Here is a 17,936-nt window from a genome sequence, read left to right as displayed (position 1 = left end):
ACAATTTTGAATGGACCTCAAGAGTATCATGCTGAGAGAAAAAGACAATTTCAAAAGATGTAATCATACTTCTGTATGATTACATTTACATGACATTAAAAAATAACAAAATTATAGTGTTGGAAAATAGAGGTTCTTAGGGGTTAAGACTTGGGGGAGGGAGTGACTCTAAAAGATAACATTAGGGATAGCTTCCAAAGTTTCTTTAGGACAATGGAATAGTTCTGTATCTTGATTGTGGTGGTAGGTAAATGAATCTGTACATGTGATAAAATTTCATAGGAATATATGTAAAAATTGAGTGTGTGTCAAAACTGATGAAATCTGAGTAAGGTCTATAGTTTAGTCAACAGTCTATATTCACATAAGTTTCCTGGTTTGGTTAACTGCACTACGTTTCAGTGACATGTTATCATTGGTGGAAGCTGGGTGAAGGGGACCTTTAACTTGGTAATTCTCTGTAGTATTTTTGTAACTTCTAGGTAAGTTTAAAGTTATTTAAAAATAAAAAGTTAAAATATAGGCCAGATCTTGGGAAAAAGAGTATGGAGGAAATTACTTTTTTTTTTTTTTTGATGCTGATATTTACTTTCAGAATTTAGGTAATGTCTCCTAGAGGGAGGAGTGAGATTTGGTGACTAGGATTCAGACTTCATCATACGGTTTATTACTTTGTTCCTGTGCTGCACATGGGTGGTGCAGAGAGAGAAGGTGGGGAGCCGTCATGAAAAGCAATCAAGATATGACATGAGCAAATCTCTATCTTTCCTGGCATTTTAGCTTAGATACTGTATGACCTTTGAAAATGCTCTTAATCCTACTCTCGGTATTTTAAGGTATGGAATAGGATCACAATATCTTGCATTTTTAATAAAATTACTAGGAGAGGTATGTGAGGTAACTCATAAATATGATTCACAATTAAAATCATAAAATTTTGTTCCCGTTGATGTAACAGCAGGTAGTCCATCTCCTGACCTTCTGTTTTGCTCAATTTCAAGGAAAGATTTCTTATCTAAATATGGCTTTTAAACTATAGTCCCTTTTCTAAGATGTAGATGTAATAAACAGACATTGGATGGACTATGGTGAATTAGTAGAAAAGTGATCACAAGCCCAAAGTTAAAGAAAGGCACACTCATCTTGTTCCTAAAAGCTGTTGAACATTTAACTTTTTGTAGTTCTTTCTTTTAACCCATAAGAGGTGTGAAGGGAAATTATGCACTCTTCCTCCCATAATATTCTTAGTTTTTATTTCACACAAAGAAGATGGTTCTGCAGCATTTTCAAGTAGAACCTTTACTTATGCCTTAAAGTGAGGAAAATCAAGAATTCCTTTACCAATTCTGGCCAGTAGAATTAGGATAACCTCTTGCATGGCTTTGAACATTTTCTAGAAAATGCTGAAAATCTGGACACTAAAAAGAAAGCTGCACTCAATGTAACACTAATCTGTTAATAAATTCATTTTTTCCTGCTCCCTCATTATTCTTCCATGTGTAGATTAAACGGATTACACTGTAATTAAATTTGACTCTAACGAGAGGCAATGCTTCAGAGCAGTGAGCTCTGGGAGGCCAGCCTTCTATTCCTGGCTTCATTGCTGCTTATAGCTGAGGACAAAGCACCCACTTCATGGTGCCTCAATTTTTCCATCTATAGAGTGAGATAAACAATGTCTCAGAGGGGCATAGTTCTGCTTTATGAGCTCCATTTTCTAATTGAGCTCCAAATTCCTTTATAGAAAGGTACTCTTTGAAGAATTAAAGATGTATTTATATTGTTGTTGTGACTCTTAATAGAAATGAAGCTTTAAAATCTAATTTTAAAAGCCTCCTACTGCACAGTACATTATCCACATTCTTAAATACTGCAATCAGCTGTGCACTGTGATGTTTATTAAAGAAAAAAAAAACATCGCAAAGACATATTATAGAACATTTTCAAAGCCTCATGCCGCAGTTTAACTGTAGGACTTTCACTGAAGTTAATGGGACTCATACAGGCAAATTCCAAGCACCACTTTGAAAATTTACCCCATAGTGACAGTTTAATGCTTCTTATTGATCATAAGTTTTCAGACAACATCTCAAGGCAAAAAGGGACAATTTCTCAAAGGAAATAAATAATCTTTAATGAAATAAATCTGTATTGCAATCATTATAACTAATAAGAGTCTGGAACAGTCTTTTGGTAAGACGGTCTCAGGAATTGCTTTCTGGTGATAGCTACCAATGGGGCTATAAAAAAGTTTCCATCACATTATAATTCTAGTAGCTCATAGGAAATAACACATTTTATTTTTAAATTTGAAAAATTCATGTTTCTAAGGAAGGAAATACAGACACATAGAAAATTCAGAATTATTATTCCCTTATAACTTATGTTTCTATTCCTCAGAATGGGTAATGCATTTCATGTTACTTATAGGAAGTACAAGTAGGCATGCTTTTTGTTGCCTAATTAATGTCCTTGTTTTTAACCCACATATTCATTTATATTGGGCTTGACAGCAACCTCCTGGAGATTTGCCTGGTGACCTGACCCTAGAAGCTGCCTTGCATCTTGGTGGACATGGCCCTCAGGGCAGTACCTCAACCTGTCTCCTCTATCTCCTCTTAACATTCTCCCCACTTCTCACTGAGCTCCAGCTGCAATACCTGATGTCTCCTCCTTGTACAAGCCAAGCTTGTCAGGTCTCAAGAATTTGGGCAATTATTCTTCCTTGTCCTGGAAATATATGTGCCTAACTATTTTCACAGCTGGCTGCCTTTTAAAACTTGAGGTTAAATGAGTGTCCACTTCATAGAAAGACTTTGTTGGATCACCTAATCAAAGGTCGCCTTTACTCACGGTTTCATTCCCCAGCATCTGGAACCATGTGTTTACATAGTAGAAATTGTATAAATGTTTTTTTTTTTTTTGATGACTGTGTTCAAAACCTGGGAGTTATCTTTTGCTCCTTTGTCTTATGCAATTAGTCATGATATTCTACAACATTTACCATCACTATTTCAGCCTCTATCACTTTTCCTCTGTATCACCATAATTAGCATTCTCCTCTCTGATTTTGCCTTTCTTTAAGGGCACGGGAAACTAGACTCTTACAGGTGGGGACCATGTTTTGTTTGTTTTTGTATTCTTTGCACCATGATTGTGTTTGGCACATAAGTACTCTGTGAATGAATTTTCTTATATAACATGTGATAGTATAAAATATTAGTAAAATATAGTTTATAGAAGGAGCGGGAAATAATCTTTGGTTATTAATTTTCCTCTAAGAATACTCTCTGTGTGGTCAAAACATATCAGTTAATAAAACTACCTTATAAGATCAAGTTTGTGTATATGGTCAACAATGTCTTAAATTACCAATAGTCCATTAGTGTTAAGAAACATCTGAAGGCATTTCTGGGAGTAACATTACTTATCCTTGAACATGTCTTCAATTTGAAAATACCAAGGAAACTTCATGATAACATTGCTCAAGAGCATATGTAATTTCATGTAGGACATATAAATCTATTTACTCCCCAATTTCTCATTCAGGTTAGAAAGCAATAATAAGTAATTTGACATAGTGGCTATAAATAAGGTTGATATTGCTATTAATGTTATTTTGTTAAATCTGTTTTCTTACTCAAAGATCTTAAATCACATAAAAGTACCATGTTCTTTATTTATCAGTTGGTGATAATGAACAAATTTAATTAAATTTTAATTTTAAATTTCTAACAAGCAATAAGGGCAATTTATTTTTCATAACTGGGCTGGTTAAATTTTCTAGAATGAAATCATGAAAAAGAAATCCTAGTACTTCTGTTATCTACCTCTCTAACTTTGGGCAAGTTTCTTAAGCCCTACCTTACTTCCTTATCTATAAAATGGGATATTATGGTACTTACATAGTGTTAAAAAAGATAATATTGATACAGTAGTTAGAGCAGTAAATAGCATATAGTAGTTCTCAGTAAACAGCAGCTACTGTTACCTAAAGGAAGAGAAAAGGCTTAATGTTCTGTGGTCAATCAACGAGGTTTTATTGTCCTCATGTGGTCCGGTCTATCATCTGACTGGAGAATATAGTTTTTACTAAAGGTAAAAAGTGATTTGAGAATGTAGAAAATGGTGCAGTTCAAGAGCAGGTTTCTTAGAACAGAAGATGGAGAAAGCAGAGAAGTGGAAATACAATGTCTTGAATCTTTAGTTTATAAGCCAATGGCAATTCTGAGAGTCTCTGATCTAACTTTTGAACACATTATCAGCTAAAGTCTCCTTTTAATAAAATGAAATCACCACAAGGGAATATTACTTAGCTATAAAGAAGAACGAAATTATGTTATTTGCTGGTAAATGGATGGAACTGGATACTATCATGCTAAATGAAATAAGCCAATTCCAAAAGACCAAAGGCTGAATGTTCTCTCTGATATGTGGATGCTAACATACAATAAGGTGGAGGGGGGAGGAAAGAATAAAAGTTCATTGAATTAGACAAAGGGGAATAAATAGAAGGAAGGGAGGGTGAATGGGAATAGTAAAGCCAGTAGAATGAATCAGACATAAATTTCCTATATTCATATATGAATACACAACCAGTATAACTCCACATCATGTATAACCACAAGAATGGAAAGCTAAACTGAGTGTGGTGGTGCACACCTGTAATCCCAGCAGCTTGGGAGGCTGAGACAGGAGGATCACAAGTTCAAAGCCAGCCTTCGAAAAAAGCGAGGTGCTAAGCAACTCAGTGAGATCCTGTCTCTAACTAAAATACAAAAATAGTGATGGGGATGTGGCTCAGTGGTCGAGTGCCTCTGAGTTCAATCCCTGGTAACCTCCCCCGCCCAAAGAAAGAGTGGGAAGCTATACACCATGTATGTATAATATGTCAAGATACATTCTTTTGTATGTTCTAACTAAAAAGAACAATTAAGAAAGAAAAAAAAGATGAAATCATAGATTTACTAGTATAGCCTGTAATGTGGTTGACTTCAATGAAATCTTTCTTTCTTTATTTATTCTTAGTCAACTTAGAAACTGGCTACAGTTTCTATTAAAAAATACACTTGTTGGTACTTTCTGAGGAACTGTTATCTCAAGCTGAAGATATCTTTGCTCAGTTCACTAGGGAGACATCATGCTGTGGTTTGCCTACTTTATCCTCTTGTGGAAATACTACACTGAAGGGAAACTTAAAATAGCAATAAGAAATCAGCTTACATTTAGCATCAAATACCGATCCAAGATTAATAACAGGCTGGTATTTTCTGCTTCACTGAGACACACTGCAAGACTGAAAAAATATGGCCCTGTTATATCTGTCTTCAGAAGGAGTCACCAAGGAATCCCAAAAAAGCCACTGTTAAAAGTAATTTGTTGGCTTTCTGATGTCTCAGGCTCATTATTGTGGTCTAAATATCAGCCTTTGGTACTATTTTTCTGGGTAGGTCATTAATGAAAAAAAAAATGGAAAAAACAATGACTATGAAATCAATTTTTGAGATAATTTGTACATTCTTGATACTGATGTTATGGGGTGAATGACTTGTGTTTGAATGTAGAAAAATCATAAAGCACCCAGCCCAGGTAAGTGAAGCGCAGTTCAGGCAGCCATTACAAAATATATTTGACTCTCTAAATTAGTAATGCAGTGATCATTGCCTGCAGATGTAGAAATGTTATTATGAAGAATACTAGAGGGGTTATATAAATTGAATTCATGTAGAAGGAAAAAATTTTATATTCTAGATAAGCTTTTCCTAATTTTCAATTCAAACCAAGTAGCAATAATTCAATATAGTAATGAAAGAAAATTCCTAATTAAAAAGAATCAAACAGACTTTTACCTTAGGCCAAAGGTATTTAAAATGTTTCCCCCAAACAAGTATATGATGATTTTATGATTTTTAAAAAGTCAATGAATTTTAGAAATACATTCTTGTTTTGGCTAGAGTTTAGGGTTGAGGAGGGTGGGCAGTCCAGAAGGGGTCCTCTATTGTGGGGAGGCATAACACTGGCGTACTTTACAGAAAGCACTTCCCACATTGAACGCATAACATCCAGCCTACCACAGTCTTTTCTGTGTTCTTTTCTTGAATCCTCAAGAATTCTAAAAATATTTGGGTGTGTATTTTGCATGTTCAGAGTAATCAAATCTTACAAATAGATGAAATCTTAAGAAGTTTTAGCTACATTTCCAAACTCCCACTCAGAACAGCTATTATAGACAGATGAGAGAGAGAGATGTGCTATTCCTTTTTTTCCCCCATTTTGCTAGTATAAATTTGGCTGAACAAGGGAACTATAGGGCTCACTTTACCATTTCTATCAGTTCATCAAGCATTTTTATGGACCAACTAAATAAGCCTAGAAAGGGCCTCAACTGTCATCTGGTCTAATCTCCTATCTTCAAACAGGTGACATTTGATTTGTCTATTTGGAAAAAGGCATGGTTATTCCAACTGTAAGTACATATCTGGTCTTTGTTTTAATGATAATTCATTATTTACCCTTGAAATTTTCTTTCAAAGCAATTAATTTACTTGATATAAAATACCCAATGGAAGAAAAGGCCTGGAGACTTAATAAAATTGCAATTATGCCCAAACAATGTCATACTAGATTTGTGAGGTCACTATTGATAGGTGTAAAAGCAAGTAAGATTACAGATAACATTTTTAGAACAAGACCTGCAGGATCTGAGGCATGAAGAGAAAGATTAAAGGATGATGATGTTCTTATATTCCCATCCCTGAAAACAGCTATCAAAAGGCTGCAGGCATCTGGGAAAGAACTTTCTTTTTAGCTTGTAGGCCAGAAATACATTGGTATTGCCTCTGGAATTGGAACAAAATCAATTTTTAATTGGTTTTAAAATCTGGAATGGAACATTCCTGCAGTCATCCATGAACCGACCTTATCCTGTAGAAGTTGAGTGAATCTTGGCTAACCATCTGCCTTGTGAATTGTTTTGTTTGGGTCAGAGAGTACTTGCTGTGCGGTAGTTTTACATCAAGTTGCAGTCCTTCATAATATTGCTTGAGTGGAGAATTTGAAAGAGAAAAAGTCTCCTGGGAGAAAAATCAAATGCCTTCACCAATATGTCTTGGAGCTGGATGGACCCACAAGGCTGGAAATTACCACCTGCTTTCCTCCTACCTCAGCACAATGACTTCCAAAATGAAGTGCAGCTTTTGCTTGCAGATGAGAGATAGCTGAGCAAATAGACTGCATTAATGAAGGCCAAACATTGTATTTTTAAGATTGATTTTACTTAGAATTTCACTATATTCACTATTTAAAATCCAAATTTTCATAAATATGGTTGCATTCTCATAAAGTGTGCCTACTGTAAAGTAAGTGTGGAATAAAAAGGTTTATTTCTAATAGTGCTCATGAATGAGGTGTCAGTCTCCTTCTTGAATCCACTCTGTCCCCACAACAGGGAACACAAGTAAAGGAGGAAGCTAAGATGATGACTCACCCTCTCTAAAAGAAAGTGGAAAACCTATTGTGGGTGAATGAGATAGTCTATACTACCTTGGTTAAACTAAAACTCCACATTCTCAGCTTGGAAATAGTTGAAGTAATAAGCCTCACAGGAACTTCTAGCATTTGAGTTTGAATGACTGACTAAGCACAAGAGATAGAAGAGCAAGAAAATCAAATTTAGCTGTCTAATAATAATAACAGATTTAATATATAGAGTTTTCAATTTTGTTATGTTTTTATATCTGGATTATCTTCCTGGGAGATGCAAAACATTAACTCCAGAGTGCGTCTTCATAGAGAAGTAAAATTTCAAGTCAGAACCCAGTAGAATGGAGTCTCTCTGAACGACAGTAGCAAGGGGTATGCAGAGATCTGCTATTTATTTGGGAATTGTGGAATGGGGTGAACCAGACACTTAAGCCAAAAGTCATCAAAACAAAAAGTAAACTATATTTGTAATCTTTCTTAAAGTGTACTAATTGATAAGCATTATTAGAAAAAATACAATAGTATCCATTCCAGCCTACCAAGAGCATAATCTGTTGTCCCTATTTTAGATATGAAATAGTTTTTTTGTCTTTCTACATTTTTTTGTTCGTGCATTATGGTTGTACATAATGATGCAATTTGTTGTTACATATTTATACATGCACAAAATACAACGATATATTTTGGCCAATATTGCTCCCCAGTGCTTTCCCTCCTCCCTTACCATCTCCCTCTCTATCCCTTTTTTCTACTCTACTGATCTCTCTTTGATTTCCATGAGATATACCCACCCCCATCTTTCTTTTCCTTTTTCCTTTGTAGCTCCCACCTATGAGAGAAGACATTCAACCCTTGACCTTCTGAGTTTGGCTTATTTCAATTAACATAATGGTCTCAAGTCACATACATTCTTATAAATGACGTAATTCCCTTTTACTTTATAGTTGAATAAAACTCTGAATTTTTAAAATACTTACTGAAGTTAATGCTTGTCTAATATAAGGAAACACTACCTTGAATACAAGTTATTAATATAACTTATTTGATATGAATGTGTGTTCTAGAGTAAGATAACTTGGCTTCAATACCAGTTCAACCACTCACTACCTGTTAGACTTTCTGTACCTTACCATGCCTCTTTTTGCCTCTGTTTCTTCATTGGTAAAATGTGGATATAAGAATATCTAGCCTGGTGCAGTGGCACATGCCTGTAATGCCAGCAGTTCTAGATGCTGAGGAAGGAGGATTGCGAGTTCAAAGCCAGCTTCAGCAAAAAAGTGAGGTGCTAAGCTACTCAGTGAGACTCTGTCTCTAAATAAAATACAAAATAGGGCTGGCGATGTGGCTCAGTGGTTCAGTGCCCCTGAGTTCAATCCGAGTACCAAAAAAAAAAAAAAAAAGAAAAATCGATTGTACGGTGTGGTGATGAGGATTAAATGAGTTAAAACTTAAAACACTAGTATCTGGTTTGTAGAAGTACTCCACAGGTATGAATATTTCATATTACACAAATGTTACAATACAGGAGACAAGCATGCAGTTCATAAATCCAGGCTCTGGGACTTTCATATTCACCTATAACACAGAAGGGCTTTCGGGCAAACCTCAGTCTTCCTTGCCATCCTCTATACCGACAACAGCAACCTGCCGACCAGATTCGAATGATGAACTCCAAGCCAAAGACGACAATCATCACGAACTCCTAAAATATCAGATAAGACACGTCAGAGAGAAGCACCATGGGGCAAACCACAATAGGAATCTCTGTGACTATTTCTGGACATATCCTCCATATCCACCAACTAAACATGAAGAAAATTGAATCCTCATATTGTCTGCATTTACTATCATGGGAAAATATTCCTTTTCAAGTCACTAACACTGAACATTTAAGAATCAGTTTCAACACTAAACATGCATGCCAAATAATGTTTCTGTCTCCTCTGTAATATATAGTGTAGCTGATGTTAGCTATTTAGTAACGTGAAATAGCTGAATTGAAGAGTAGACCCTAAAATATAATTGCAAGTTCTACTGAAAACAAAGCTTCCTTTTGTGCAAGGAATGACACAATCCTTAAGCTTTTAAGAGTTGTTCTCAGAGAACAAGAAGTCAATATTTAGGAGTAACTGAGCTCTTTTGTTACAGTGTCAAAATCTCCTTATAAAACTGATTTTTCTAAAGCATCACCGTGTGTAGCACGTATATCCATTGCCAGAAATGAGACCCTGAATCCTCTGAGTCTGAAGCTTGTTAATTATTATGCTGCCCTTTGGCAACAGCTGCCTGAAAAACAACACCTGCGCCAGCAAAATGACTTTGAGATTATTTAGGAAGAGTTGTGAGTTAACCCTCGGGAAAGGCCAGCTAAAGTGGCTCATTAAACAGTCAGTCATAGAAGAAAAAAAACCGAATGGAATTTGAAAAAGGAAAGTATCTCTGGAGCAAACTTAGCAGAGTCACTTGTTCCTATAGGGACAGGTAATGAATTTATTAAAATTGTTTTTTTTTTTGAATAATTACCTTTCTAGTTTTTAAACAAGATTGACTCAGCATTTACAATGTAGACATCATTTGTTAATTGATTTTTATTACAATGGCTTAATTTTAAAAGTGGTACATACTCTTTACTGAAACTTCCAAACATCACAGACATACAGAGCATTATATAAAGACTGCAATCCACTCCTCACTCTCTCATCCCACTCCCAAGACAAAAACTGTTACCAAATTTATAAAAATGGCATTTTTGTTGCAAGTTTCAGGCAAATGTCTGTTTCTTTAGTTAGAGCGTGTGATGATGTGCTGCACTTTGGAAACATCTAGTAGAGACACCATTCTATCCTTCTGTTATCTTGTACTAAGTATTCTGCAAATATTTCTCATGATGGGAAATAAATATTCCATATTATCATTCCTTACTCACAGTGACTTAGAACTTCTCACAGGATAAATATCTGAAGACAACTTTATGCACAGATCAACAAAACTCTGGTCAATATATTTACTGATTGAGGAACTGAGAGGTATTTTTTTATTAATTCATTTTTGAAAACTTTTTTACACAAATGGAGCACAACTGTTCATTTCTCTGATTGTACATGATGTAGAGTCACACCATTTGTGCAATCATACCCATACATAGGGGTAATAATGTCCATCTCATTCCACCATTCCCCCTCTACATCCCTGCCCCTCTGCTCAATCCAAACTTCCTCCATCCCCCCATCACCCCCCTTATGGATCAGCATCCACTTATCAGATAAAACATTCAGCCTTTGGTTTTGTTTTTGTTTTGAAAGCATATCTGTGTAATTGAGTCTATTTGTTTAATAAGGTTTCAAAAGGTGCCTGATCATCTGTTTTCATCCAGCACATCTTTCCACATATAGAAACCATGTTAAGGCCTAAAATGCCCACTTAGCTGTACTTTGGTCCAATGTAAGTTTAATGGAAGGTCCATTTTTTCCCTTAACCCTGCCCTTAACTCCTACACATGCCAGGAAGTTTAGTACCCTGGTTGTGAGACATCATATTGTGAAGGAGACACAAGAAAACCTGAAATGTCACCTGAGCCCCCTGTAGTACCATGTAATGATTTTTATTTTCCCCGGAAACAGATGGTACCAACAGATATATAACCATTGTTCTCAAGGAAAGTATGCCAAGGTCTCTGTGTTATTTCTATGGTGCAGTAAGGCAGGATAAATTAATTTTGTAAATTATTTTCTTGAGGCCAATTGTTCAAAAATATTGCTTGTTGCTGTCTATTTATTCATATTTGATGGGTTCTTTCTACCTGTGCATAAACGTGAAATTCTCTATGGTATATTTATATATCAGTGCATGGCATGATTTTTAAAGAATCATTCTGCATTGTCCCCTTACCCATCCCTCTACTGTTTCTCTCCATCTCCTTCTTCTACGCTACTGATCTTTCCTTTTTATTATCCTATCCTTCCCTCCCTGTTTACTTTATTTTACTCTAGCTTCCACATATGAGAGAAAACATTTGGCTTTTGCATTTCTGAGTTTTGTTTATTTCAGTTTTGTTGCTGTTTTTTTCTCTTTAAAGAGATCAGAGAAAAAATGGCAACATTCTTTTTTTTTTTCCACCTCAGGAAGCAAAACCTTGTAGAGTTGAAAGGAGAAATATAGAAATCCACAGTTATATTTGGGGATTTCATCACTTCCCCTTCTCAGAACTGCTGGAATAGGACTAGTGGTAAGAAAATCAGCAAGCTTATATAATATTTGAATAAAATAATAACTTATAGGATCTAATTGGCAGATATGGAATATTCCACCCAACAATAGCAGAATACAGTTTTTTTTTATTCTTTGTCAATGTTCTAAAGAATAGGTACCAAGATAGATCAAATCCTAGGTCATAAACAAATTCCAAAGAGTTTTAAAAAATGAAATTATACAGACTGTGTTCAAACCACAGTGAAATCAAACTTAAAATCAACAATGAAAGGACAAATCTCTAAACATGTGGAAAGTAAACCACACATTTCTTAGTAATTCATTAGTCAAAGGTAAGTCTTAAAGGAAATCACAAAATGCATAGAAGAGGAAGAAAATGAAAATACAACATACCAAAATATAAGGGATGCAGTTAAAGCAGTGCTGAAAAAGAAATTTTTAGCACTAAATATTTGTATTAGAAATAAGAAGAGGTCTAGCCATGTACAGTGTATTTGGCTGTAAGCTTAGTTACTTGCAAGGAGGTGAGGCAGGAGAACTGTGTTTGAGGTCAGCATGGGCAACACAGCAAGACCCTGTCTTTAAGGAAAAAAAAAGAAAAGAAAGAAAGAAAGAAAGAAAGAAAGAAAGAAAGAAAGGACTCAAACAATCTAGAATCCTAGCTCAAGAAATTAGAAACACAGAGTAAAAGAAAGCAGAAAGAAGGACATGATGCAGATAAATCATGAATTGATGAAATAAGAAAATGAGCAAAAAGAAGATTCCTGACACCAAAAGTTTTGGTTCTGTGAATTTCAAATTGGTAAAATTCTCACAAGCTGAAAAAAATCACCAATATTGGAAAAGTAACAGAGGATCTCACTGTAGATACTACAGCTCTCAAAAATAATATACTATGAATAAATTTAGCTAAATAAACATCACGAATCTGAAGACATTGACCAAATCCATGAAACTCAATAAAGAAGAAACAAATAATGTGAATAGTCCTATAATCTCCAAAGAGATTGAATTTGTAGTTAAGAAGCTTTCAAAAAAGAACTGTCCAGGCCAGAAGATTTTACTGCTGAAGTTAACCAAATTTTTAAAGGAAAATTATGCCAATTTCACACAATTCTTTCCCGAAAATAGTAAAGGAGAAAATACTTTTGGATTCATTTTTCTTAAAGAGACAGGATCTCATTATTATGTTGCCCAGGCTGGCCTCGAACTCCTGGGCTCAACCAATCCTTCTGCCTCAGTGTCCTCAGTAGCTGGGACTATAGGTGTGTGCCGCTATATTTGGTTAAAGGATACAAAAACAAAACAAAACAAAAACAACAAGCCAATATCTTTAATGAAATTAGAAGCAATAATCTTCACAAAATTTCAGCAATTTGGACCCATCAATTTATAAAAATATATATACCATAAACAAGTAGAATTTATTCCAGGTATTCAAGGACAGTTTAATATTTGAGATCAATGTATATAATGCAGTATATCAACAAACTAAAGAAGAAAAAATATAACCTTATCAATTGATGCAAAAAAAAGTCTTTGACAAAATTGAATGCATATTCATGGTAAAAACTCACAACAATTTAGGAATAGAGAGTGATAATCTCAAGTTGATAAATCATACCATAAAAACCCTACAGCTAATATCATATTTAATGGCAAAAGACTGGCTGCTTTCCTCTAAAATCAAGACTGAGGCAAAATATCTACTTTCAACACTTTTATTCAACATTGTTCAATAAGTCATTGTCCTTGCAAGAGGCAAATAAAAGGCACACAGTTGGGAAAGGCAAACATAAAATGGTCTCTATTTTCAGATAACATGATTGTCAATAAATTTCAAGGAATCTACAAAGACACTCTAAGAACTAATAAGCGAGTTCAGTAAAGTTGCAGGATATATGACCAAAATGAAAAAGTCAATCACATTTCTGTATACTAACAAAAAGCATGTGAAAATTAAAAACATGGTATTATTTACAGTTATTCCAAATAAAAATAATAATTAAATTTATACTTAGTAAAACATGTGCAGTTTATATGTGCTGAAAATTACAAAATGCTGATGAAAGAAATCAAAGAAGACCTAAATAAGTGGGGTGAGATACTATTTTCATAAATTGCAAGACTTGACATACTTAAAGTTGCTAATTCTTCCCAAATTGATCTATAGATTTGATGAAGTTTCTCTCAAAATGTCAGCAAAGCATTTTTGGGAGATAGAAATAAACTTATTCTAAAGTGATATGGAAATTCACAGGCCTTAGAAGAGCTAAAATAATCCTAAAAAAGAAGAATAAAGCAAAAGGAATCACTTTAGCTGATATTAAGGTCTACTACATAACTCCAGTAGCCAAGATTGGATGGTATAGGGAGAGGTATGGACATACAGAACAGTGTATCAGAATAGAGAACTCAGAAATTGGTCCACACAGACATACTGATTTTTGTTAAAGTTGCAGAAGCAATTCAATGGAGGAAGAACAACCTTTAAAACACATGCTGGAGAACTGGACACTCATAGGCAAAAACAACAATGATGCCAAAACAAAACAAAACAACCCCCCCAAACAAACAAACAAACAAACAAAAAACGCAAACAAAACTCTCAATCTATACCTTATACTTTGTACAGAAATCAATTAATGCATAGTATGGTGGTGGCACATGCTTGTAAATCCCAAAGGCTTGGGAAGCTGAGTGGGGAGGATCATGAGCTCAAAACCAGCCTCGGCAACTCAGTAAGACCCTATTTCAAAATAAAATGTGGGATGAGACTCGGTGGTTAAGCACCGCTGGGTTCAATCCCTGGTACATAAAAAGAAAAGTCAATTAAGAAGATTCCTGGGCTTAATTTTTATATAGAAAACAGTTTGTTTTTTTTTGGTGAAAAGCATAAAAGATTTTGGGGAGTGGGCTAAGCAAAGCAAAGAGTTCTTAGACTTAACACCCAGATAACAATTATAAAAATGAAAATTTGATAGATTAGATTGCATCAAAATTAAAATGTTTTGCTCTGTGAAATTCCACGTACAGAAGATGAACTATATACTAGGAGAAAGTATTTGCAACCTATATATCTGCCATTAGTATTTAGCATATAAAAAAAAAATCTCAAAATTCAACAGAAAACCAAAAATTCAATTAAAAAATTGTCAAAAGATACGAACAGGATATTTTTAGTAAATGTGAAAACAAAGAGAATATATTACTGATGAATAAGCACATGAAAAGATACTTGACATCATTAACCATTAGGAAATGCAGATTAAAGCCACAATGAGATATTACTACACAGTTATCAGAATGTCTAATACAGACAATAGTGACGGAAAACAGTGACAACACAAAATGCTGAGGAGGATGTGGAGAAGCTGGATCACTCAAACATTCTGGTGGGAATGTAAAATAGTATAGTCTCTTTAGAAAACAGTTTATCAATTTCTTATAAAACATGATTACCATATAACTCAGTCATTGTATTCTTGGGCATTTATGTTAGAGGAAAAAAAAATCCTTCTGCTTATATAAAAACCTGTACATGAATGTTCATAGCAAATACATCCATGATGACCCCAAACTGAAAACAGCTCAGATATCTTTCATCAGCTGTGTGGGGTACATACATACCATGGAATACTATTCAACAAAATGAATGAAATATTGATATATACAATTGAGATCAATTGCTAGGGAATTATGCTGAGTGAAAAAAAGCCAATCCTGAAAGTTAGGTCCCATATTGTTCCATTCGTATCACATTTTTTGAAATGAAAACATTTAAAAATAGAGAACGAATTAGTGATTGCTAGGAGCTGGTCAGGTGGGGAGAAGGGGTGGGTGGATGACAGGGAGGAGGTGGGCAACTTGTGGTGACAGAATGGTTGAGCATTTTGACTCTGCATGTGATAAAACTGCACAGAACTAAACACACACACATGAGTATAAGTAAAACTGAAGAAATCAGAATAAGATCTGTGTATTTTGTCAATATTATCATTCTGATTGGGATATTATGCTATAGTTTTGCAAAAGATTATCAGTTGGGGAAACTGAGTAAAGTGTACACATGATATCTCTTTATTATTTCTTACAACTGCTTTTGAATCTACAATTATATCCATAAAAATTTCAATGCAAAACCATCACCAGTGATCTAGCCAAGGAAATATGTTTTGCTTCATGTCCAGAGGCTAGATCTGATCTCACTGTGTGTTGGTTTAGTGGTGCTCTCTAAATCACCCCTTTCCCTAGGTCTCCTTATTTTCTTTTCAAATGAGTTAGAAATCTGTTGGGTTCAGTTGAAACTATTTAGATTAGTGGTGGTTATTCTGATCTTTATTTCGCCAGAAATGAGATATATTCTGATGCTTTCATTGCTGTACCTTGGGATAAATTGGTTCACTTTCTCTCATTTGGTTCTCCTTGAACAAGAAATTGCATAGTATTTACTTAAATGGCTGCTGAAGAGATTAGTGAATTATATTCAGAGTACTTGATCTACTTGGAGAAAAGCTGTAATGTAAAGGTAGTGTTATTAATACTGGTTCTATCCTACTTCTATTTTATAGAAGCCGCTAGAAGTTTGGCTTTGGCAGCCCTCTACAAAACCAAAGGCAATGTTTGTTATTTTTATTACTGATCTTGAAGAAATAGTGCTTCCTCATGAGTCCTTACATAATTTTGGGAAAACATAGAATACTTTTCCTATTCTTAAAGACAAGGAAATGCATGTAGAAATTAAGAAATCTAAGAGGCCATGGTAGAGTTAGTCCTGAGTGCTTTCTAGAATGTTTATTAAGGCTACTAATCTAACATTAAACATCTTTTCTAGATATTAAATAAGCCTATTCATATGTCACACCAGAGAATGTTGACACTATTTCATTGTTGACACTATTTCATTGGTTGTTGTTTCACTTGAGATTTAAATTCTATTCTTGAAGTTATTTTATTTTTTAGTTGCTTAAAGTGGTTTTTAGGTAAAGATTGATTGATTTTTTTTTTGTCCGGTACAAATTCACAATGCCTAAAACCGCATGTTCTAGTTGTTTTCTCATTAATTAACAGCACTGTTCATTAAAACACAGTGACCTTTGTCTAATCTACAAGCTGTCTGCTGTGACTATTAGTTTTTTCCCGTGTTATGCCATCAAATGGTATTTTTGTGAAGATGAAATGCCACCATTATGAGCTCCGTGACATTTGCACCAATTCTTGAAGAGCTGTGGCTAATTAGACATACAAAATTGGAACTATTGCCTTTATCCACAATATCAACATAATCAATTTCCAGCTATTTTTGCTCCGTTTTTGTGTGTGCACATACTTAAAGTAGCACAGGGCTAGCAGGCCAGCATGCCTCCTCACACAATGCCTGCAGGAAAAAGACTTTGTGATGTAAACCACATTGTAAATTGCAAAGAACAGTTTTAGTCAGAAGAGTTGCAGTTGTAATTTTTTGTAATTTAGAAAATTCCACCAGTATAATACATATTAAGGAAATGAAATTAAGACCTAGAAATGGCTTCTCGCTTTAATCAGAACGTAGAAAGAGATATATAAAAGTAAATCAGCTTTCTGTATTTTGTTTCTCTGAAGAGCAGAAAAATATTTCAAAAATATGCTTACTAACATACCAGCATCAATCTAGTTTTCAAAGTTTTCCTTTTTTTTTTTTTTTTTTTTTTTTTTACAGATACATTAACTATTAGTGTATTGGAAGAGAATTTGAAAGAATGACTGACTTGCCTTACTGTTGAAGACACATCAATACTTTCAGAATCATGCCTGAACTGTGTTGATGGTGATAAGAATACAAGAGGACTTTACCAAGGTGCTCAGCAGGCACTGCAGGGGGTGGTATAGGGAGCTAAGTGGAGATGGGGAAAGTAGAACACAGTATGAAGGAACATTGATACTTTATACCTTTGGAAGCAATGACTGAGAGTTTTGAAGGACAGTGTAACTGGGACTAGCTTCTCCAGCTGGAAGGCTTAGGAAGACATTGATGGGTGAATTAGTTTGAAAATCCATTGCCTCTGTAGGTCTTCCCCATTTTTGTTAGTTTATTTTAAAAATTTTCCTAAACATGATTTATTCCTTTAAGTTTTTCACACCTGTTAAAATACAATTCTCCTTCTGAAAATCGATTTGCTTAACCATATCTGTATGGCAATGTTCATTTGTCCCAGAAGTTCTTCAGAGGAGAATACGGAAGGGAGAAGTTTGAAAATGCCCCATTC

At 34.7% G+C, this 17,936-nt stretch overlaps 1 protein-coding gene across 2 annotated transcripts in view; it reads right to left on the bottom strand.

Moving 5' to 3' along the window:
• Kcnq5 (potassium voltage-gated channel subfamily Q member 5) overlaps window positions 1-17,936 on the bottom strand; it is a 550,965-nt gene that overhangs the window by 126,483 nt on the left and 406,546 nt on the right. For both annotated transcript variants that reach the window (XM_046443015.2, XM_046443014.2), the window contains exon 3: window positions 9,058-9,184. In XM_046443015.2, the coding sequence (XP_046298971.1) occupies window positions 9,058-9,184 (127 nt within the window). The remainder of the gene's footprint in view (window positions 1-9,057; window positions 9,185-17,936) is intronic.

This window comes from Marmota monax, unplaced genomic scaffold (genome assembly GCF_021218885.2).
Source record: "Marmota monax isolate L192 unplaced genomic scaffold, Marmota_monax_Labrador192_F-V1.1 WCK01_AAM20220418_F8-fsc00091, whole genome shotgun sequence".
Lineage (NCBI taxonomy): Eukaryota > Metazoa > Chordata > Mammalia > Rodentia > Sciuridae > Marmota > Marmota monax.
Note: the sequence above shows the minus strand (reverse complement) of the source record. Positions and strands in the feature narration are given on the sequence as shown.